The sequence below is a fragment of the Diabrotica virgifera genome, chromosome 2 (assembly GCF_917563875.1).
Source record: "Diabrotica virgifera virgifera chromosome 2, PGI_DIABVI_V3a".
NCBI classification, from domain to species: Eukaryota; Metazoa; Arthropoda; class Insecta; order Coleoptera; family Chrysomelidae; genus Diabrotica; species Diabrotica virgifera.
The window spans coordinates 154,301,472-154,327,199 of NC_065444.1; the positions used below are offsets into that span (position 1 = coordinate 154,301,472).

Genomic DNA, 25,728 nt, shown 5'->3' on the forward strand with positions numbered 1-25,728 from the left:
CATTTTTATACAATAAAGAAGAAAGAAATAAATAAAGCTTTTTTTTTATTTTTTTTATAGTTTACCGCTATGAAGGAGGCAGACTCCCTCACCCAGCTTGTTCTACTCTTTCCATTATAGACATTCTTTTCGTGATGCTTGTTATATGGTCGATTATACACTCGAAATTCTCTTTGCTGGTCATTGCAATCTGCATGATGTTGTTGGGCGAGATAGCGCCAAACCTATTCTGCAGCCTTTGTTGCCTATTGCTGCAGCCTTTCTTCTTCGACCTGGCGTTTCTTCTTCCGTCTACTTTGCCTTTTTTATTAATAACTACCCTAGCCTTAGCTACATTTATAAAAAAAATTAAACAAATTAAAAAAAAATAAATTTTTTCAGCCTGTATAAATTTTAGGTTCTTTTGATCATTGGAAACAAAAAAGGTCTTTTGTAATTTTTCTCTAAAGTTAAAGCTGAAAAAGACGAAAAATGTTTCATACCTCCTTCTTCCATTCCAGAATTATATTCTACATGTTACATACCTCCTTCATCCACTAGAATATCTCTTATTAAGCTTGTTAGAGGTACAGTAAAAGTGGCATAATATGATAGTTAAGTTACATAACACCTTCATTCACTAAGAAACTCAAAATTTTAGAAAATGTTACATACCTCCTTCTTCCACTTAGGTCTTCAATTTATTTAATCTGACTCATTTATATTGGAAATTCAGACATATATTATACATTTTAATGTATTTTTTACTAAGCAACAACATTTTTGTTTAATTTAGTAGTATATTTTGTATTTCAACAACGACATCCGATTTTCGAAACGTTAATAAAATTATTTTTTTCAATTTAATTGTGGCTTATTTCCCATCTAAATTGTTAATTATAAAAATGCCACAAGGAAATAGCTTCAGAATAACATTATCTTTTATGTTGTTCTTTTGTGTTATTTGTAAATGTACTGTTTTCCCAATCCTAATTAATTTCAACACCCTAGTGTGAACACACTCTAGCATCTGTAAACGTACTGTTTTTCCAAAACCGAGGCGACAAATCGAAAAAAAGAAGCAGAAACCTGATGAGAAACATCAGAGAGAACCAACGTAACGCTAAAGGGCATGGATCTGCTCATTAATCTAATATGTATTATTTTTTATAATTAACTATTTACACGGAAAATAAGCCACAATTATATAAATAATTTTATTAACGTTTCGACGTCCAAATCGGGTGTCGTTGTCAAAACACAAAATACTACGAAATTAAACCAAAATGTTGTTGCTTATTAAAAAATACGTTAAAATGTATAATATATGTCTGAATTGCCAATATAAATGAGATTAAATAAATTAGTAGAAGAATTTTTTACTAAGCAAAAACATTTTTGTTTAATTTAGTAGTATTTTGTATTTTGACAACGACACCCGATTTTGGCGTCGAAACATTAATAAAATTATTTTTTTCAATTTAATTGTGGCTTATGTCCCATCTAAATAGTTAATTATAAAAATGTCACAAGGAGATAGCTTCAGAACAACATTTTTTATTATGTTCTTTTGTGTTAATATATTATTGCTTATATCCCAACAACGTTTAATTATTTATTAATACCTAAATCACTTAAATATTTTTCCACAGCAGTAGGTATATATAAAATCAATGTCAATAGCCGTAAGCATCTATGCATATATAACCACTATAAAAGCTAGCTGGATTCAACACTCTGGTATCCAAATCTGTTAGTACAGTCGAACCCGCTTATTAAAATACCTGTTAAAGGAATATCCCTCTTTAAGGAATAGAAATTTGAGGTCCCGAAACGTTTCTACTAGCCACCAATGATCGGTTATTAGAATATCTTGGTTATGGGAATACCTTTGCTTGGCACGAAGGCTATTCCAATAAGCGGGTTCGACTGTATTTGTAAATGTACTGTTTTTCCAAACCCTAACCGATTTCAACACCGTAGTGTCAACACGCGCTAGCGTCTGTAAATGTACTGTTCTTCCAAACCCTAACTGATTTCATCACCCTGGTGTCTACACACGCTAGCATTTGTAAATATGCCCCCGGGAGCAGTCGCGCTCACTTCTGTCACGTAAGCAGTCGCGCGTAGAGAAGAAATCTAACAATATGAATTTAAAGACGAATTTAAAACAAATTTCTATTTTATAATATTTTATTAACTGGTTATATTAAAAATATTTATTTCTAACAATTTTAAAGGTAATTGGTTCTCACCAAAGCCATAAATTCCACAAAAAAAAAATAAACGAAAATTTTAAAAAAAATCCCATGCATTACTACAATCATCCTCGAGGCACTTACGAGTGGAAAGTTATGTTGTAAAATGTTGCACCAAGTTATCACGGAAAAGGATAAAGTGTTAGATTTTTTCTCACGGCGCGACTGCTCCCGGGTTAATCGCTAGTTCTCAAAATTCCGTATTTACCTAATACCGAAGTGGTAATATAAACGTCAAAATAAACTTATTTGACACTCGTTTATTCCCAATAAAAATAATAAATTTTATGATGCCACAAGAAAATAGCTTTAGAACAATATTGTTGGATCATATACGTCCCAGAGGCTTGTATTTTATAAGTGAGGTTAACTTGTCAATTTCTTCGAAGAATAACTATTTGTTCGACCGATTATGAACGATTATTTTAAGTTTATTTAAGTCTTCTTTCACATTGGTGAACAATGTGCCTGCAGTAATTTGCCCGTCCATCGTTTTCGTGGCCTTCCCACTCATCTTCTTGCTTTTGCCGAGTATGTCATTATTGGTATGATGACTGTTTTGTAAATTGTGCCTTTCAGGTCTTTCCCAATATTTTTATTTCTCCATATTGTTTCATTCAGGCAACCTGCGGCTCTATTTGCTCTATTCACTTGATCTTCCACTTCTGTTTCGAGCTTTCCGTAGCTTAATAGTGTGATGCATAGATATTTAAACTCCATCACTTGTTCTATTTTATCTGACCCTCCAGCTCTTAATTTGCATCTTGAAAGGTGTAAGTTGTAAATCATCGTGGTAAATTATCAATTAAAAATTGCAATATAACATGAAAATCATGTTCAACTGCAAAATTTGGTTCTGAGCAACTCAAATCAACCCGACTTACCAAAACATTTGTTGATACCTTTCGACCAAGAGAAGATAGAAGAAACAATTTTGTTTAATCCAGTGATGACCAAAAAATATATCATCTTTATTATATATATACGTATGTATCTAACGGATCAAAATTATATATTATGTTTCTACAGCCGCGCCTCTGCTGTACAATGACCCACAAAAGATTTTTAATTAGTAAAACTCTAATTTATATTTATTCTACTTCTTTGGTCTCTACTGAACTTCTTAATGGAAAAATTAATTACTATTTGATTACTTATAAGTAACAATGTGAATTTATTGCTTTGTTTATGTTTATAGCCCCATAAATTTTTATTTTGATATTATCTGATACCAATAACCATTAGATTAATTGGTTATTATAATTTTTATTGCCGGGACAAAGTTTGAGGAAATCTTTTCTTATAAGTGTTTACATATCTTTTATTAAGATATAAAAATATCGGTAGTAACTTCCAGCTAATAATCTATGTGGGTCGTGTACATCCCACCTCTGATAACATCGCAATCCATGTAAAGATAGAACAGAATAATTGATTTAAGATATCAAAACTGAAAGACGAACTGACTTTGACATGCTCCTAAAAATAAGTTATAATAATATTGAGAAGTGAAATTTTTGAATAAATAACTTATATTTTTGTAGAGTGGGTTTTAAAAACTTAATTATAATATGGTTGTTAAAGATGAACCTAATCAACGTAAGTAGTGAGAAATGCCTAAGTTGTTCGTTAAAAGTGCACTGTGATAATTATTGAACAAGGAATCATAGCTGATCAAATAAGACAGACCTATAAAACCTAATTTTTTCGAATCCTGAAAACAATAATAAATATTTTTGAAAAATTTATGCGCAGAATGAAAGATTACATTATTATCGAGAACCGAAAGTCCCTTAGAATAAAAAGAAAGTTTCTTTTGTATGAGATATTTGAAATTAAAATGGCACTCAATTTTCTATTCTTTTTCACACCTTTAAATTTTAAATATAAACATTATAGAAGTTTTCAGGGACTTTCGGCCCTCGGTAATAATGTAAACTTTCATTCTGCGTTTAAATTTTTTACAAATACTTATTAGTTTTCTTATGATTCGAAAAATATGAATGCATTTAAAAAACTATGGCCCAAAATCTTACGTCTACACTAGTATTGATATTTGTCATAATATCACAATAGCAAGAAGAAAATGTATACACATTACTAGTCAGTTAGCTTGAATTGCCTTCTGAACTACAAACGGTTGGAAACCATCGCGCATCGTGGCTAGATGGGTCTTATATTACCGTCATTTTTAAAGAGCTCTGTGGTGCTGCATCCAAACCATCCTATTCATATTCTTAAGCCAGGATATCCATCGACTTTCAACAATTCACCTTTCTTGAATTTGGCTTTATGATTACATAATGAAGTTTTTAACGATACGAAAACACTCCATTTTTTTTTAATTTACATATTTTGCAAAAAACATTGGACGATTGGAAATACTTTGGTATTTATACAAATATAACTAACTTGCTTCTTCGCGGTAAAAAACACTTTTATTTGTTTAGATAATGTGAAAGATCAGAAGTGGAACGTTAAGTGCTTCATTATTGTTCACTATTAAGCGGGCTCCACACTCTCGGCGAAGTTACTTCGCCAAAGTTGACCGAAGTCCGAAGTACCTCTCTACACACTCGTTCTACTTCGCCAGGAACACATTCAAGCGGTGCGATACCGACAAAGATCCCTTTGGCTCGGACGCGCCAGACCGACAGAGAATGGAAGTAGAACGAAGTGAGGCAAAGTTACACAAGGTGGCCGTCTACACTCTCGTACTTGTTGAACCTCGATCGACTTCGGCGAGAGTGTGGTGCTCACATTAAATATAAGCAACAGGACGCATTCGCTATAATGTGAGCTCCACACGGCCACCTTGTGCAACTTTGCCTTACTTCGTTCTACTTCCATTCTCTGTAGGTCTGGTGCGTCCGAGTCAAAGGGATCTTTGTCGGTATCGCACTTCCTCGCGAAGTAGAAAGAGTATGTAGAGAGGTACTTCGGACTTCAGTCAACTTTGGCGAAGTAACTTCGCCGAGAGTGTGGAGACCGCTTAAAGATAATCTCTTTTCCATGTCAAGTCCTATTTCAATAAACATTGAGAAAATAATATTTTTGCACGATTGATCATTTTTGACTGTTTACCGTGACAGATTTTACGTCAGTAGGTGACATTTACTAGCAACTCGACGGTAAGTAAACCAACTCGACGGTAACTTTGGTAGGTATTTTGATAACGGACTTTGGATTTTTCGGGAATAATTGCGGAACACCCTTCTTCCCAAGCCCGTTCAATTTCTTCAAATTCACTTTCGCTCATATTTTAATTTATAATAATCAAAATTGTACTTAAAATTATTGACAACTAATTAAAAACTCAATTCTCTATTGTTGTCATGCACCCTAGTTACTACCTAACAACCAAAGTATCTATCTTGATACAATGAATGAAACTAGTCAATATGACGAAAATGTTTAATTTTATAATTTATAATGGTATCAATCGTGCAAAAAACGTTATAAGCATGTCGAACGTTAAGGGTAACCGATCTCAGACAATAATTGGAGTCGTCGCTCCGCTCCTCCTCCAAACAATTGTCTTCGATCGGTATAAAACCCTTACCGTTCTCCATACTTAATATACTATTTCATAAGATTTTCTGGCCGTACACTCAAAATTTAGCGATATTGATGACCATGTATAAACCTTGAATCAACCATACTCTGTTCTGAGTGGCGTATTAGTTTTTTTTTTGATTCGTTGTGTCATAGATAAAGAGCAGCGTTTAGTATTTCTGTGATGGGTTAGTTGGATCAGGATATGTGAACTGGGGGAAAACGTGGTGTTTTCTTGGGCGTTGGAAGCGATCGGAAGAGCGGAAAAAGATCACTATCGATCAGACTACCATCTAAAGTCGATTCTAACTGTGCAGTGTCCGGTGTTATGTCACCTTTTTCACCAGGCATATCTTGCATTTAGGTGCCATAATGAAGATTATCGATGTTGCGATAATGAATTGCTGAACTCTTCAAACTATATTCATAAAAGAAGAGTCAAAAATGTACCATCAGTATTGTATTTTTTGTGGTACCTACTAGGGAACTGAAAAGTGCTACAACCTTAACATATGGACTTAGCGTTGGAAGTTGCAGGACATTTGCAGAGACACAAAGGTACTTAGCATTGTAAATTGATTTGTATTTGTGGATACCTCTTATAAAATGTAAAACCAGAAAGAGGTCCACATTAATTTCTCTTTTCGATTTTTTATTTTCAATAAATAGTATTCATATTTCTAATCATGTTTGCTTATTATTAATTTATCCAACTCCCTTCTCTTTGGTCAACTAAGTAAAAATTTATTTATCTTTTTATTATTATATTAAAATTTATGTTTATTTTGAGATAATTTTCTTTATTTATTTACATTAACGTGCTCGGCAAGTATGGCCACTCGCACGGGACGATTACAAACAAGTTTACAAGAGGTATAATTAAAGAGCATTAACAAGTTATGTCATAAAAAAATTTAAAGTTAATGTTACAATGATATTTTTTTTTAACTGAAGAACTCTGTCTAACTGGTTGGTATCACTTAGAATGTCACATAGCTGCGGTTTGAGTTTGAGCTGTTGTCTCACTACACTGAACTGATGACATTCGGTAATAATGTGGTTCACGGTAAGTTGGCACTGGCATGTTAGACAGATAGGCCGGATATCTGATGACATCAGGAAGGCGTGAGTAAGTTTGGTGTGGCCTATACGGATTCTTCTTATAATTCTAAGGTCTTGTCTAGAGAGTTCTGTGGGGCCAGTGTAAAGTGGCTTATATACTGAGGGCTGGATTGCACGTAAAGATGTATTTAAGGAGCTCCAGTGGGTTTGCCATAATCTCCATGTGAATCTGTATACTTATGTTTTCAAATCTTTACAAATTTGGATGTGGGTTGTTGACGTGGTATCTGTTGAAGGCGTTTTATTAGCATGCTGATCTGCGAGTTCATTGCCAGGTATACCAATGTGAGACGGAATCCACATAAATGTAATCTTAATGTTTAAGGTAGAAAGGTGGTGGTAACAATGATGGATATTTTGGACAAGAGGATGATCGGTAAATAATTCCTGAATGCATAAAATGGAAGCTAGAGAGTATGTACAAATGGCAACATTTATGTTCGTGAGGTTAGTATTCATAACAGCCTGTAAGATACTATATAATTCTCCAGTATGTACGCTGCACATAAGAGGAATAAAAGAAGCACAAATCAGATTGTTTTGAGAGGTGACTGACCAGCCAACTCCCAAATTACTTTTGGAAGCATCGGTGTATATTACTTGATCAAAGTGTTTATTGTGTATAATTTCAAAAAAAGCTTTTATCGTGAGTTCTTTAGGTGTTTCATATTTATTGAATTTTGTTAAATTTATATAATTATTGATATTTAATTAATTTTCATTTGATTTGTTTTTCTAAAGTCCAAAGAGATTTTCTTTGTGGTCCCTTTCAAAACTAAAAAACGAAGTGGACCCCTTTCGGCTTTATATTTATTCTTCGTTATTTATTTATTTTTGTCCATTATGTCCTAGTTTAGCTCTAGTAGCTATTTTTCTTTTATTTTTGTTCTTTGTCCACGTTGTTCGACTAAATAATGTCACGCATTATTTGGCCTTCTAACGCCAGGTGCTTTGTCTTCTTTTCTTTGTCTATTATTTATCATCTATTTCCCATCTAATAAGAATATGTAAAGAACCACTGCCACATCTCTAACCGATTCTGAGCAACGCAGCCTTTGTTAAATGTGTTGACAACTTCTTCTTCTTTCCCCTTAATTGCCACAAGTTAATAGAATTATTAATAAATAAAGTCTAAGCGGTATATGTTTTGAATTGGACAATTTCGATAGAAGTCTATTTTTGTACTGGAATCACTTCAGAATTTCTTCGTCTGCTTCTTCAACCGATTTGCATCCACTACTGGACAAAGGAGACAATGTGTTCTCCATTCTTCTCTGTTTTGTGCTATTTGGTGTCAGTTTCTCCCCATTTTTGCTTTGATGTCGTTTAGCCATCATTTTTGTGGCCTTCTTCTCAGGGCCGTGCCGTGCTATGATGCGGCGAGGCAGTCGCATCAGGCGGCATCATAAGGGGGGCGGCATAATCAGTAAAATCAAAAAATTGTCAGATTGTGTAAAAATATTTTCAGGAACTATAGAAAAAATGAAAAGTTGCAGACAATATGGCTAATGACCAAATAAAAATTTAATGAAATTGGAGAAAATCTTAATATAAGTTCCGAATTTCCAGATTTCCAGATGAAAATAAAATTCGAGGAAGGAGAAAAAAGCGTTTATTTGATTACGAAAAATCTGTGGACGAGCTCTTAACAGATGAAGCTAATTTAAAATTTTATTCATCTATATATTAGACTTTAGACATTGCTCTTAATTCTTTGATTGATCGATTTTCGCTTCGAGAAACTCATAATAAAGATTTTAAACTTTTATGTGATATTTTCAAATTGAGGGAAATGGATAATAAAACACTAGAACAATATTGTATGCATCTTCATTCAATACTTTCAATAGTAAAAGAAAAGGAATCTGATATAGAGGCAAATGATCTTCTAGAAGAATTGCGTGATATATCCAAATGACACTTGAGGTTTTGAACTATTTCTGCCAAAATGACCTAATTTCTTTATACCCGAAGGTAGTAGTATCACTAAAGAATTTTATTAACAATCGTTATCTCGGTAGTTAGTGGAGAAAGTTTGAAGTTTTTCAAAATTAAAAATTATTAAAAACTATTTATCAATAAGACAAACAAAACTATAAAATTTAGCACTTATTTCAATAGAGTTCTCACTAGCTGCTAGACCAGGGGTGGGCAAAAGGCGGCCCGCGGGCCATATCCGGCCCCTTTGCTTACTTTATCCGGCCCGTTGAAAAATCCCGCAAGCTGTTTGTAAGAGCATAGACGCAATTCTTTTTAAATGCATTTATTTTTTTCGAATCCTGAGAAAATTATACTGCCGAGGACCGAAAGTCCCTGAAAACTTCTACAATGCTTATTTTACTAAGTCGCAGGGGTGAAAAAAAAAAGAAAAAAATTAGTGTGATTTTTAATTTTAAATATCTCATTCAAAAGAAACTTTTTGTTAATTCTAAGGGACATTTGGCCCTCGGCAATAATGTAATCTTTCATTCTGCGTTTAAATTTTTCAAAAATATTTATTAGTTTTCTCAAGATTCGAAAAAAAGGAATGCATTTAGAAAGCATTGGTCCGAAATTTTGCGCCTACGGTTTTAATCTCTTTTATTCGATTTTGTTGAAAAGTGTAGTGTGAAACAGTATTAGTATTTGTAGTATTCATATAAATAATGAATCTCTATCTTCTGCTTTACTTAAAAGCGTCTGTGTGTTTAACCCGGTCCAGGCGCGAATATTTTTCGACCAGGGTATTTGTCGTCTATCAGGACCCTTTTCATTCCATTTTACCCTTCATAATCAGCTGCTGCAACAACTTACAACAACGTACTTATCATTTATTAGTATGTGCCCTTTCTCCTTGCTGTCTTTCTCCCTTTAATGATGGTCAAAATTCTCTGTTCCTTTCCCATTCTGTGCGACACCATTTCGTTCGTAATATGATCGGTCCACGGTATTTCAAAATGCTCCTGAAAAGCTACATCTCAAAAGCTTGCAGCTTGCTCACTAAGTTAGCATTAACAATCCAATAACGAAGAATAGAGTGGGCATAACATTTTTATTATCATCCCGGTTTTTTATAGGGTTCTCTCCCTTCCGGTTCCCGGTTTCCAGCTTCGTCCGTCGTTGCATTCGCCAGGGTGAACGTTCCTTTCCGACATTGTCTTCTGAATGCCACCCAGTCAGGATTTGTAACAAAAATAAGAAAACTTCTGTTGGAGTGAAAGTAAAAAGCAAGATATACTCCAACAGAAGTAAGGAAAAAAGTAAATAAATAACTAATGGGACATAGATGTAGAGAGATGGGCTGTAAAGAAGGGGTGAAGTGACTTCTACGTTGAGAAGCCGCAATAGGAAAAATAAAAAAAAAATACTACTAAAGTGCAGTAGTACTGAAGAAAGGGAAATTAGAGGGGATAGAAGTAGAAGTGGGAAGAGATAGAGGCAAACTGAATAGAGTTGGCTAGCTATAGATGCAAGAGAGCAACTTGACACTCAAGGATGGATACGGCTCGTTTGCATGCCTGTCGAAGAACAGTAGCTCTATATAGATAGTAATGATGACTAAAATATGAAATAATAAAATAAGAATAATGTACTGAAGAGGAATGAAGATGAATAATTTCTAAAGACGAACAAGATAAATAAATCTAACAAATCATGGGCGCCATGAAAATGATCTTCGATCATTCTCCCAGGTATCTTATACTGCTGTCAGATATTAAATATATCAAACCTGTAATAATGAACATAAAGGAATAATAAAAATAAATGATATACAAAATAAATAAACATATTTATTAAAAATAACTACCAGATTTTTAACAATCTCTGAGTTACACAAAGTGTATATCATGTGACTCTAAAATGACATAAGTTATACAAAAAGTTATATATTTTTTTAAAGATAACAACAATAATGTTATCTGTTATAAACTTAAATACCTCTTACATACATATAGGGTACAAAATTACATAAGTCTTCTACCAAATGGTTATAGTACGCCTGCTACGTACAACTAAAGGAAACCGACGAAGATGAAAATAATACAAATAAATAGGCCCAAGCCTCACTAAGAGAAAATACAATACTGAATAAAGCAAAATTAAATATGCAAATGAATAAACGTTATAGAAGTGAAGTTAAGAAAAATACCGACAAAATGACCTAAATTAACCGAGCAAATGCAATGAAATAAAGTAACGACGAAGTAACCGAACAAACGAAATAAAGCGAATAAATACAATATTTGGGAAACAAGCAAGTAATGTTACAAAATAAATTTACCCGAATTACATAAACCAATATCAAAGCAATAATAAAGTATTAAAAACCTAATTTTCTCTAGGCTTATTCCTGTGCACAAGAAGTTACCGTAGATACAAAGTTTGGGAACCAAATAATCTAATATACAAATACATATGTCAAAAAAAACAGAGGTAACCTAAATCTGGAAAAAAAAACATGTATTTAACAGATAGTCTGAAATATAAAAAAAACCAATAGTTACTAAAACTCCTCACTAAATGTTCCCAAACGAGGTTGCGGTTGCATCCTAGAAAATGAGCATCACTATGATGCACCTCCATGCCCCCCCTTAGGCCCAGGTGGCAGGACGAAAAGGAGCTGGAATGTCCCCCAAAAAGCTTGTTCCCAAAACATACTCCCAGTTTGACTTGGCGGTAGCTGCAATAAGGTCAAGGTGGCTTCCCTAGGTAGTCAAGGTGGGTACGACATCACATGAGGGTTAGTTTTCTTCCAAACGGCTAAAAACATATACTTCGTTTGATTTCTCATATAAACCGGTAAACAAAAGTAAAGAGAAGAAGAAATAATCGAGGAAAACTTTTTAGAAGCAATAACATAAAAAAAAACAACCATTAAAAATGGAACAAAAACTAATCTCAGGTAACCTTGAACTATTTTGAGTTTGAAAACATGAACAAATAATGGCATTGCATTTGAAATAGGAATATAAAATATGACTTATCTGAAATAACATGAGATTAAGATAGTAATAGCCATCTACATACATTTTATATACCTTAATGAAATGGTATTGAACCAGACAAAGATAGTTACATGACAATTTATAGATATATTGGATGTTCAATCGGTTTAAAACGTACAGAGAAATGGTAATTATTTCCAATATTAATTTGAGGACTTCAAAAATGTTTGGTTATGTAAAACCAAAAACCCCATTAATATAAAGATCGATATAAAGATAATATAAAGATCGAAATAATCTACATCCTTCACCTAAGGGACTGGCTAAGAACATTTAACAATGAACCAACTATTTCATATATTCAAGGTTAACTAAAAAACATTAGTAGAAAAAACGATTTACCGGTTAATTTTTTATTCCTCTTCCACTGATGGTACTCCCATCCTTACTCCAGGAAACCCGTACTCCAGGAAACAAGTGGTGGTAACTTTTTACTATACTTCCAAACTTAGTTGAAATAAAAATTAATTTCGAAGAAATTAACCGCCATTTACGGTACTAACCACCAACACCAACCTGTCAACCTCGCAGCCACCGGCCAAGTGCCTCTCATTCCTCCCACAGTCAGCGAGGAAAACGTCAAACTCTCACGGAACACGAATTAAACGACAAGGAACGGTTCAACAACTATGTTCCGTACAGTGTGACGTCACATGAGAAGTCCTTTACGATAAATTAAAGAATTTAAATGGGAGGTCAAGAGAAAATAATTATTTTTTTAAAAATAATTACAGCGCTAAAAATGATAATATAACGGGTGGACCGTTACAATCCCCTCCTACTCGGGAAAAAAAAAATTTTTTAACCAAAAAAAATTTTTTTTTTTTTAAACTTCAAAATATTAACAACTAAATTTACAATAGTCTAACAATCCACGTTGATTCGCAAGATTACTTCTAAATATAAACTAATGGTCAAGGAAAAATAAATCAATACATGACTCAAACTCATACTAAAATGTTACTATGTTACTCTCTGCTACCAAATATTAACATATATTGCTCAAAAGTCAAAACAAAACTAAATATTGTACTTAAGTTCATAATAATAACTGAGTGTCGAATTGGGCACTAAAACCAAAATTGAACTATCCATGGACATCAGATTTATAAAGGGTATATCCAAGAACGGAACAACCAGGAAAAGGTGTGAGCCAATTCGAACCATATCAAAAGTAAATGTACCAAAGTGAATAAAAAAAATCAGTAACTAAAATAGGTAAAGAATTGAACACTTTATCCAAAACTGAACTAACAATGGACACCAGATTCATAATAGTATATCCAGAGAAGAACAATCAGGAAGATTTATGGAACAATTCTCACTAATGTCAAATAATACCAATAATAAACATACCAAAGGAATCCAAAACTCAATAACCAAAATAAATGTGGAATCGGACACTTAATCCAAAGTCGGACTATCAGTGGACACCAGATTCATAAAAGGCATATCCAAAGAAGAACGACCAGGCAAATTTATGGACCAATTCACACCAATACTAAACCACATAAACAGATCAGGTCTACGTACACCCACATCCGGTGATACGAACCTATCCAACCAAATACACAAAATAAATGAAGAATCGGACACTTATCCAGAATCGGACTATCAATGGACACCAGATTTATATAAGAGTATATCCAAAGAAGAACGATCAGGCAAATTTATGGACCAATTCTTACTAATACTAAATAAACTAAATTATTGGATCCAATGGTAACTAATACTGAACAAAATAAATAAATTAGGTCTACATACACCCTCATCCGGTAATATGAACCTATCTGAACTAAGTAATCCAAAATAAGTCAGAAAAAAATTACTAACAGACTAAGTAACAGAGAGGTAACCAAACTAAATCAAAGGTAAGGTAAATACTTAAAGTGTATTGACTAAAGTATTCTAGAAAATACATAAACTAATTCATGCTGGTATTCGCGAACTATAGCATGTTGCTACAACAGATGTATGAGAATAACCAGACTTAGATAAGGTACTAATATAAGAATAAGTAAGAAAGAAAACAGAATGAATAGTGAACTTACAAGGTCTATGGCACTATGATAAATAATAGGAAGAAAAAAAAATATGATAAGTGATAGGGAAAAAATTGACGAGAACGAGCACAATTTTAAATAAAACTGCAAATTCATGCGTTCTCACATACGTACATAGAATTATTCAGGAAATATTCCAGAATCTGAATAACAAAACTAATGCTTAAGGAAAGAAGTGGGAATATACTCAAATGAACAACTCATCTGTCTAAACACTCCAAATACTGACTTAACGAACCTACTATGTATAGGGATGGCCTAAGCATTGATTTATAAACAAGTGCGCAAGATATTTATCCATGTTTACTCATCAACTCAAAGTACAAACATACTATGAAGTAAAAGGCCTAATATGAACTAAATACTTCCCTATTAAATTGTAAAAAAAAAAAACTGGAATACTTGGACTAATTACAGAAGAATGGTTAGGACATGCGACCGTCATTTCCTAACAAGAAATATTATAATGGTAAAACGTCTGCCTACTCTGCCATGAAAGACATAGATTACGAAGCCAGTCAAACAGCAGTGATCAGTTGCTGAGCAACAACTTCGAACCCACGCATTCACAAATCAGAGTATTGACAGACTAATCATAAGCAGAAATGTGAAAGACTCAAGAATTCATACATACTTACATCAACATTCCAAACTAATTCCAGAATCATAGTGTGTAGGATAGAAGGATATAAATTATTATTAAGTGTTTAAGATATTGGAGACAAATGTTAATAGAGTAACCCAATAACAAATTAAAAACCACATCTTTCCAATATGGCAAATTCAATAACAATATATCAAAAATAATAAAAAATTAGTAAGTAATCAAATATTCAACATAATATAACTCATAACCTGAGATATGGTAGTGTAACATAGTTCCATCATAATATCCATATTAAACAAGAGTACTTGTATGAGTTCACCTATCCAAATATATATAAATATATAATAATCAACAACCCTTCTAACTTAAGGGTTAGGTGTGCAAAAACTAGACAAAAATACAAGTGAAGTTTTTATTAATTGGATAATCCTACTGACAGGATTAGCAATTAATAATATTGACTCATAATAATAATTAAAATGCACCATACCTAATACCAAAAAATAAACTCATACATAAAGTACTACATAATAATTAAATTAATAAGTAATAAATAAAAGTCATCAAAACTAAGCCAAAGATGAAATCAAGCAATGTATGTGGGTACCTGCATTATCAGATGATAAAAAAAATATTGGACTAAAATTTCTAACCATACTAAAGATTGAGTTAAGCTAAAGACAAACAGAAGAAGAGATTAGCTTGAACAACACTGTTAAGGTAATCTTCTTCTGAAGATTGTTCTATAACTTAATAGAAAAATAGAATCAATGTTTCCTAACTAATAAAGAATTTATATTTGAATCTCAACCTAAAGTATCTGATTCATATAAGCATTAGGTATATTATGGTACCCACACTGGTATAATATTACCAACATTAACAAAACTAGAAACTGAGATGGATAATGGAACTACTTTATCATACAATAATTATAATTGTTATGTTTAACACTACCAATTAAAGAAAAATAATTTGGATGACCATCTGTAATCATCCGAACCATGCGAATTCAACGTATCATGTGTAGAAGCTAATGTTGTGGACTGATTGTGCTTTGTGGTGTGTGCCTGTCTTACCAAACAATCCAAATATCAAAAATAACAAATATAAAATATAATCTAAAGTTTGTAAGACAATATACATATGGAGAAAATATTAGCGACACACCAACAAATCAAAATGCCAGCAAAATATATAAATAATCAAATCAATAAAGTAAATAAAATACCTAAATACTGAAAATAATTTCTAGTTAGGTGTAAAATATAACCACACTAGAAAAAAAAATATATGCATATAGTCAATAATTAATTGTACGTGCAAACATACTACCATTGGTAGAAGGACTAAAAATCCATAATAAAAGAACATATGTCAGATATGTATACTCAGTCTAAATACACAAATAAGTTTCCAATAAAAATACAAAATTCAAACTAAAATATGAGCTGTACCACTATAACTGAAAATGAGGTATCAAAAATAAACTAACCAAAACCAAAAGAAGCAGTATAAGTCTACCTGTTTATTATTAATAAAAATTAAAGACAAAAATAAATCAGAAATAACATATATACAAAGATATCAAAAAGTTAATAAAACAGAAAATTCCAATAAAAGAAAATTGAACTAAAAGAACTACTGTCTTAGAACCATAAAACGGTTGGCACCACGCATTGGGCAGCCAGTGTAACAAAAATAAGAAAACTTCTGTTGGAGTGAAAGTAAAAAGCAAGATATACTCCAACAGAAGTAAGGAAAAAAGTAAATAAATAACTAATGGGACATAGATGTAGAGAGATGGGCTGTAAAGAAGGGGTGAAGTGACTTCTACGTTGAGAAGCCGCAATAGGAAAAATAAAAAAAAATACTACTAAAGTGCAGTAGTACTGAAGAAAGGGAAATTAGAGGGGATAGAAGTAGAAGTGGGAAGAGATAGAGGCAAACTGAATAGAGTTGGCTAGCTATAGATGCAAGAGAGCAACTTGACACTCAAGGATGGATACGGCTCGTTTGCATGCCTGTCGAAGAACAGTAGCTCTATATAGATAGTAATGATGACTAAAATATGAAATAATAAAATAAGAATAATGTACTGAAGAGGAATGAAGATGAATAATTTCTAAAGACGAACAAGATAAATAAATCTAACAAATCATGGGCGCCATGAAAATGATCTTCGATCATTCTCCCAGGTATCTTATACTGCTGTCAGATATTAAATATATCAAACCTGTAATAATGAACATAAAGGAATAATAAAAATAAATGATATACAAAATAAATAAACATATTTATTAAAAATAACTACCAGATTTTTAACAATCTCTGAGTTACACAAAGTGTATATCATGTGACTCTAAAATGACATAAGTTATACAAAAAGTTATATATTTTTTTAAAGATAACAACAATAATGTTATCTGTTATAAACTTAAATACCTCTTACATACATATAGGGTACAAAATTACATAAGTCTTCTACCAAATGGTTATAGTACGCCTGCTACGTACAACTAAAGGAAACCGACGAAGATGAAAATAATACAAATAAATAGGCCCAAGCCTCACTAAGAGAAAATACAATACTGAATAAAGCAAAATTAAATATGCAAATGAATAAACGTTATAGAAGTGAAGTTAAGAAAAATACCGACAAAATGACCTAAATTAACCGAGCAAATGCAATGAAATAAAGTAACGACGAAGTAACCGAACAAACGAAATAAAGCGAATAAATACAATATTTGGGAAACAAGCAAGTAATGTTACAAAATAAATTTACCCGAATTACATAAACCAATATCAAAGCAATAATAAAGTATTAAAAACCTAATTTTCTCTAGGCTTATTCCTGTGCACAAGAAGTTACCGTAGATACAAAGTTTGGGAACCAAATAATCTAATATACAAATACATATGTCAAAAAAAACAGAGGTAACCTAAATCTGGAAAAAAAAACATGTATTTAACAGATAGTCTGAAATATAAAAAAAACCAATAGTTACTAAAACTCCTCACTAAATGTTCCCAAACGAGGTTGCGGTTGCATCCTAGAAAATGAGCATCACTATGATGCACCTCCATGCCCCCCCTTAGGCCCAGGTGGCAGGACGAAAAGGAGCTGGAATGTCCCCCAAAAAGCTTGTTCCCAAAACATACTCCCAGTTTGACTTGGCGGTAGCTGCAATAAGGTCAAGGTGGCTTCCCTAGGTAGTCAAGGTGGGTACGACATCACATGAGGGTTAGTTTTCTTCCAAACGGCTAAAAACATATACTTCGTTTGATTTCTCATATAAACCGGTAAACAAAAGTAAAGAGAAGAAGAAATAATCGAGGAAAACTTTTTAGAAGCAATAACATAAAAAAAAACAACCATTAAAAATGGAACAAAAACTAATCTCAGGTAACCTTGAACTATTTTGAGTTTGAAAACATGAACAAATAATGGCATTGCATTTGAAATAGGAATATAAAATATGACTTATCTGAAATAACATGAGATTAAGATAGTAATAGCCATCTATAGTGACCGACAAGATCTATGAGAAATTTTAAAAACCAACCTGCTGATAATCCGCTATTGATACCTATTGTAACACTAACCCCCAGAGAGACATTACAGAGTTGTACTAACCTGTATCCAACATTTAAATAAAATTACCGAAGAAGTGTTGAATTTTAAATTATTAGACGTTATTAGTTGGTTTAAGTGCTTTTACAAATTGATCTTAACAATGGTTTTTATCAGTAAACAATCTCGCAATATAGTATTAAAAAATACTTGCGTTCATCCTTTTTTTTAATTTAGGACTGGCAAAATAATAGCTATTTGTATAACAAGGAAGCAAAGTGCTATTTTTCCTCCCGAGAATTAAGTTTACTTCATTCAAGAATCATTCAAGGGAGGAAAAGTACGACTATGCTCCCTACAATCAGGTCAGGAAATGAATACTTTCGGTAGAGGTATGTAGGTGGAAAAATATTTTTCAGTTACGAAAATAAGTAGACATTTTGTTTTGTGGGTTCGTCAATGAACACTATTTATCGATATACATAAAAAGAAGTAAAACTTATTCCAAATCCATTAAAAAATATTTTTGCAAAATGTTATACAACATGTCTTTGTTTGTAACATTTAAAAATAATTAAGAGAAATTCCTGCGGTTGACCTGAATACAAATTTATAAACAATTTTATATTTCCGGTAATTGCTAAGTACTTAATAAGTACATTTTCGTAGAATCATTAAATGGGGCGGGATCATTGTCACAATATTTAAATAACGCAATTAGTCATTCTTAAGCAGTATATTTTGTGGTTCTTTCAGCCAGAGTTTGTTGAAAAAAAGCGCGTTGTGATATAAAATTTAGTATTTATCAAAGAACAATAAATGTGGCGGCCATGGGAAAGTGATACGCATTTACCTGACGAAAATGAACCTACGGATAATTTAGAAGATAAAGATGGAAGTGCGGGGTCAAGTACTCACCAAAGGAAGAATTTGTGTGTAACTGAGCAAAATATGGTGTTAGATGTATTTGACGGACTTTCTAAAAAAATGACCAAATATGAAGCTGTTAAGCAAACGGCGATATTAACAAAAATTTCTTGTGTAACAGTGTACCGTTTAATAAAAACTGGTTCGAAATATAGAAAAACAAGAAAGGATTTGGGAAGCTCTTAAAAAATTCAACCTTACCTCTTGGAACCTATTAGTGAGACAATATATAATATGTATGCAGCTAAAATTATGCCTAACCTAAACAATATCATGGCAAAATTAAAAGAAAAACATATGGTTCATGATTGTTCCACAAAGACTCTGGGACGACTTTTGACCAAAAATGGTTTTAAATATAAAACTGTCAATAAGAGACAAACCATAATGGAAAGTAGCCGCCTAATAAAATGGAGGAATGAATATATCGAAAAAATTTTACAATACCGCAGTGAGTATCGAGAAATTTATTATCTGGACGAGACTTGGTTTGATTCTCACGAAACGATAGATAAAGCCTGGGCAAACGGTTTAAGCAAATGCCAAATAGATGTACCTCATTCTAAAGGCAAGCGAATTTGCATATTACATTGCGGAGGACAACATGGATGGGTGAACGATGCGTTATTGTTGAGTTCCAAAAGTATTAAAGACAGTTCTCTAGACTACCACCAAGGCATCGAAGGGACGCTTTTTGAATCGTGATTTGAGAATACATTACTCCCAAATTTAAAAGCAAATAGCGTGATTGTTATGGACAATGCATCATATCACTCCAGATGCATTAAAAAAATTCCAACCAAACAGAGTAGAAAGGATGAAATTCAAGAATTTTTAATAGCCGAAGACCTATATTTTGAGGATCATTACACCAAAGATCAACTAATTCACGTTCTTCATACAAAAGTCGTAACTAAAGAACATATTGTAGATAAATTAGCCACTAACAATGGACATATGGTTTTAAGATTACCTCCATATTACTGTGTGTTGAATCCCATAGAATTGCTATGGGCTCAGTTAATAAACCATATCCGGTGGAACAACACATCTCCAAAAGATGCCCAAAGTGTTGTCGAACTAATAAAAACGGAGTTCAAAAATATCAGTGCTCAAAACTATCAAAATGCTATAAAACATGTAAAGAAGATTGAAAAGGATTACATGAAAAATGTCCCAGCCTTGAAGAAAATTATTATTAATTTGGATGAGAGTGATGAAGAGAACGATAATGACGATGAGTTGGAATAACCTTTAAATCCTATTGGAAGATCCCAAGTGAATGTGAATTTTTGAAGTGGCTAGTATATCATTTAATTTATGATAGTAAAAAGACCAATTGGTAACTTTTTGTGGCATCGCATGTGACATGTAAGTAAATAAAAACTATTTTTTTCATACCTGTCAGTCTAATTTTAACCTGTTTTACTTTAACTTATGATGGTGTCATGTCCCCCAAAAGCTTTTTCCATGTAACAACGACGACTTTCGTTGCACAGCTTTTTACTTTTTTACAAAATATATACCTCTTACAAAAAATTTTGTACTTTTATTGTGAACAAATTTAACTTCTTTTATATAGTGAGGTCCTAAAATAACGGATAAATTCATTTTCTACGTAAATTATAAGGGCATACGAAAAATCCTCAAATATACACAAAAATACACTTTCTCAATAAAATCATTTAACTACCTCCTTAACCGCCCAAGGGGTAATAGCTACCCATCTAAAAAGTTTAAATAAAGGCGTGTGATACGGAGTTTAAGAGGGTTTTCAATTCTCTATTCAGAAATGTAATATTTTTGATTTTTGGACTTGATACTTAAGAAAGAAGTTATTTTATTTCTTACATAAAAAAGTCCTCGATTCAAATAGTTGTCATGATTGACTAGTATATTTGTTATCTGGTTGACAAAAAAGTAACATCGAATCTTTTTAAACATTTAGGTAAATGTCTCAAAAAGTAGCTATTATCCTTATGGGGTTAAAGGGGTAGTTGAACGATTTTATTGAGAACGTATATTTTTGTGTGTAAAAATTGACCTGGTTCAGGAGTTTTCATCTACTTTATAATTAAGTACGTAAAAATTATATTTATCCGTTACTTTCGGACCTGACTGTATAATATATTAATATTAAGTGTTCATTGACGAACTTGTTAAGAACCGAAGCACGGCTAATAAAAAAACTTGTAAATCCACCAAAGCAACATTTTTATTTTCGTAACTGAAAAAATATTTTATTTTGCCAATCTTAATTTTGGAAAAAGGGTGAAGGTACATTTTTCTAAATACTAGATATATATAATACGAGGTAGTTTACTTGAAAAATAATCAGTATATCGATCAATTGGTAAAAACATTTAAGTACACAAATTAATAATTTGAAATTCAACACTTTCTCCGATAATTTTATTTGAATGTTGGATACAACTCTGTAAATGTCTCGCTGGGGGTCTGTGTTACAATAGGTATCAATAGATACCTATTACCGGATTACCAGTAAGTCGTTTATTAAAATTTCTCATAGATCTTGTCCCTCACAATACATACATTTTATATACCTTAATGAAATGGTATTGAACCAGACAAAGATAGTTACATGACAATTTATAGATATATTGGATGTTCAATCGGTTTAAAACGTACAGAGAAATGGTAATTATTTCCAATATTAATTTGAGGACTTCAAAAATGTTTGGTTATGTAAAACCAAAAACCCCATTAATATAAAGATCGATATAAAGATAATATAAAGATCGAAATAATCTACATCCTTCACCTAAGGGACTGGCTAAGAACATTTAACAATGAACCAACTATTTCATATATTCAAGGTTAACTAAAAAACATTAGTAGAAAAAACGATTTACCGGTTAATTTTTTATTCCTCTTCCACTGATGGTACTCCCATCCTTACTCCAGGAAACCCGTACTCCAGGAAACAAGTGGTGGTAACTTTTTACTATACTTCCAAACTTAGTTGAAATAAAAATTAATTTCGAAGAAATTAACCGCCATTTACGGTACTAACCACCAACACCAACCTGTCAACCTCGCAGCCACCGGCCAAGTGCCTCTCATTCCTCCCACAGTCAGCGAGGAAAACGTCAAACTCTCACGGAACACGAATTAAACGACAAGGAACGGTTCAACAACTATGTTCCGTACAGTGTGACGTCACATGAGAAGTCCTTTACGATAAATTAAAGAATTTAAATGGGAGGTCAAGAGAAAATAATTATTTTTTTAAAAATAATTACAGCGCTAAAAATGATAATATAACGGGTGGACCGTTACAGATTGTTTCGGCTTTCCTCTCTTCCTTCTTTCCTTGGCATTCATTTTAAAATTTGTTTTGGCAGCCTGTCGTCGTCCATTCTTTCTACATGACCAGTACCGGCGCTAGGGTATAAGGCGCCCGCCTGCAAAACTAGCATAGGCGCCCTTCCGTCTCTTTTAAATTAGTATTTTGTATAGCACCAGCAGAAAAAAGCTCAATTTGGCGCCCCCAAGCAGGGGCGTACACCTGCAGTGCATCCCTTGCAGGCCCGTTATCGCCGGCCCTGTACATGACCATACTACATAAGTTACACCTTTGAATTTCGACTATGATGGTTGACTTGACCTAACATTTTACCATCCGATATCAGATTTGCAGATTGAATTTTCTGAGTCAGAAATTTCCCCATCTTCAAAAAGGCTGCTGTTCAATTTCTGAATTTCATTTTTTATCTGGATCCCTGTTATGGCTTAATATAATGGACCATATCAAAAATTTCGTAATTTTACTAAGAACAAAATGTTCGCATATACACACAAGTAAGACAATTTATTATTACTATTATTTATTATTAACAGTCAAATGTATTTGTCCAAATGATTTAAAATGATACTTACAGTATTTATGTCAAAAAACTTTCTTGGGAAGAGAAAAACCTCCACCAAAAACATTAGCGTGTGCGCAGCGTACATACTGGGTATAGGTCTCCGGCCCGGGAGACATTTGAAAATTTCATTTTGGCCCGCGCTTAAAAATATTTGCCCACCCCTGTGCTAGACCTATCTATCCCCACTAGACTACACCAATCTGATTGACGAGTTTGTCAAAATTAAAGTCGGAAAGAAATATTTAAAGGAAATATATAAATAAATATTTAATTTAATTTAAAGTATGTTTTGTTTTTTAAATAAAAGTTGTCGTTCATTGTGTGTAGTTTTATTTAAGGGGGTAGACGCAAAATCTTGGTCTAATGCTATTTAAATAGATTAATTTTTTTCGAATTCTGAGAAAACTAATAAGTATTTTTGAAAAATTTAAACCCAGAATGAAAGATTACATTATTACCGAGGGCCAGAAGTTACAGGTGAGAAAAATATAAAATTTAGTGTGATTTTTAATTTCAAATATTTCATTCAAAAAAACTTTTTGTTTATTCTAAGTTATTTTCGCTCCTCGGTAATAATGTATTCTTTCATTCTGCATTTAAATTTTTCAAAAATATTAATTAGTTTTCTCGAGATTCGAAAAAATGAATGCATTTAAATAGCAGTGGATTCCCTTAGACCCCCTTAGGAGCAAACAAGGTTTTGCGCCTACCCCTTAAATAAAAATAAAAGTAAGTTAAGTTTCAATAATATTTAAGGGGCGGCATTTCGAAGAATTGCATCATATTGAAAAGATGTACCGCACGGTTCTGCTTCTTCTACTACGACTGTGCTTGCGTGGTCTCCAATGTACAATGTCTCTCGTCTACCGTTCGATGTTTTGTCGTGCCACGTGTCCTACCCAGTTCCATTTCATTTTCAGGATTTACCTTGTATCAATAATCATGATATACTATATCACTATATACAGTCGTAAACCCTGTGCAAAATTTATTATTTAACAAAATCTGAACACAATCGAAAGCTTTTGCTATTTGCGCCCATTTATTTGCGTATAACTTGAGAGATATTGCTCCAACAAAAAAAATATAAAAGATAAAAGTTTCGGTTTTAAATTTACATAATAATAGTCTTTGACAATTTGCAATTGACAATTTAGTGTGTATTTTTTGAAAAATAGCAATAATTGCCATAATTGTGATAAAGTATAACAAATGGAGTTTCTCCTCCAAAATTTTTCAACCCTTTAAACATAACATACAGCCTTCATATCTCGCCTAAAAAAACTATAAAATACGATACTGAAGTGTACTAAATCCTATCGTTAGGATCGGTTTTTTGCAGAGTTTGAAGAGTTTTTGCATAATGATTTTGGAATCCAAGGGTCAGCTTAAAAAATTTCAAATTTGCAAAATTTGCTGGGCCCAAAATACGACACTTTAAATAGTCGAAAAAAGTTTTTACATACAGTGGAACCTCGATAAATCGGATTAATCGGGACCGCGGCCGATCCGGGTTATCGAAATCCGGGTTAGCCGGAGAATATAGTAAGAATTAATAAAATACACTATACTTCGAGATAATTTCCATTATAGTTGCAAAAACATGAAATACATATGCACAGTAGTACGTCTAAATTACGTAAGTTGTATACTACAGTATTGTTCATTTCTTGGTAAAAAACTCAGTCAAACTGAAAAAACGTTTGTTTTGTCTTATGAAAATCGGTTCGGGTTGGCCGGACTTCCGGGTTATCGGAGGCCAACTTATCGGGGTTCCACTGTATAAATAAAGACTCAACCGTTCAAACGCACTTTGAAACATTGAAATGGGTCAGTTACGAGAGCCTAGGTAATTTTTAAAAAATAAGTGTGCGGAAATTAATAATTTCACCAAAACTACGTTCAAAACTATCGTATAGTAAAGGATTGGTTGAAATCTCAAATAATTTCAAACGAAAAATCCTTTGTAATGTCTTTCTAGAGACCTTTTCTTTGTATCTAGTCCAAGTAACATTTTCAATTTAAACAAGAAATAAAGTCATTTTCTGTGCCACTGACCTCTTTTACGAGGTTACTAATTTTCCTTTGAAATTTTTGGTACGGCGATAAACTTAGGGCAGTATATTAGATTTTTCTTTCGCAAAATCCAGCAGGAGCACACCAGGAGAAAAGAAGCGGAAGAAGAACGCTGCTTTGGTCGGGAGACTAATTGCAGTATTAATTTAAATTGTATTTTCACTGTTTTAACATTACATTTGTCTTTAAGGGGATAAAGTAACGGACGGGAAGTAAATGCTGCAGTAAAATTGTTATTTTTATTAGACAAAAGATAAGATTTCCATTTTTCGAGTAGTTTGTATTTTTGATTGTAATATTAACAATAAAATTATAAAAATAATCAAGATGAAATAAACCTCCAAAGTAAAGAGTTGTATATTATTTTAACACACTAGGAAGTAAGTAAATTTTTTTTAAATATAAAATTAAAATTTTTTATATTAAACAGTGTGTCGCATTGATGAAGGTAGCTCCATATTTTGGCTTTCAAAATAAATTATAATATAATAATATTTTTATTTTTAAATATAAGCAGATACAAAAAGAAACTTTGAATCCTCAGATATAAGATATAAGAAACTTCCAAAGAATCGTAGATATAAGAACCAAATCGACCATATACTAATTAAATCAAAATGGAGAAGCTCGCTGCAAGATATCAGGACCTTAAGGGGTGAAGATGTTGATTCGGACCACATGCTTATCAG

General features: G+C 32.5%; 2 protein-coding genes across 2 annotated transcripts; both read left to right on the top strand.

Annotated features, from left to right (window-relative positions):
* The first annotated feature begins 19,307 nt into the window (after positions 1-19,307).
* LOC126880837 (uncharacterized) lies at positions 19,308-19,778 on the top strand. The gene has a single exon (XM_050644903.1). The coding sequence runs from the start codon at positions 19,308-19,310 to the stop codon at positions 19,776-19,778; it is 471 nt and encodes a 156-aa protein (XP_050500860.1).
* A 48-nt stretch (positions 19,779-19,826) lies between these two features.
* On the top strand, positions 19,827-20,324 carry LOC126880838 (uncharacterized). The gene has a single exon (XM_050644904.1). It carries the CDS (start codon positions 19,827-19,829, stop codon positions 20,322-20,324), a length of 498 nt encoding a protein of 165 aa, XP_050500861.1.
* Positions 20,325-25,728: the final 5,404 nt, after the last annotated feature.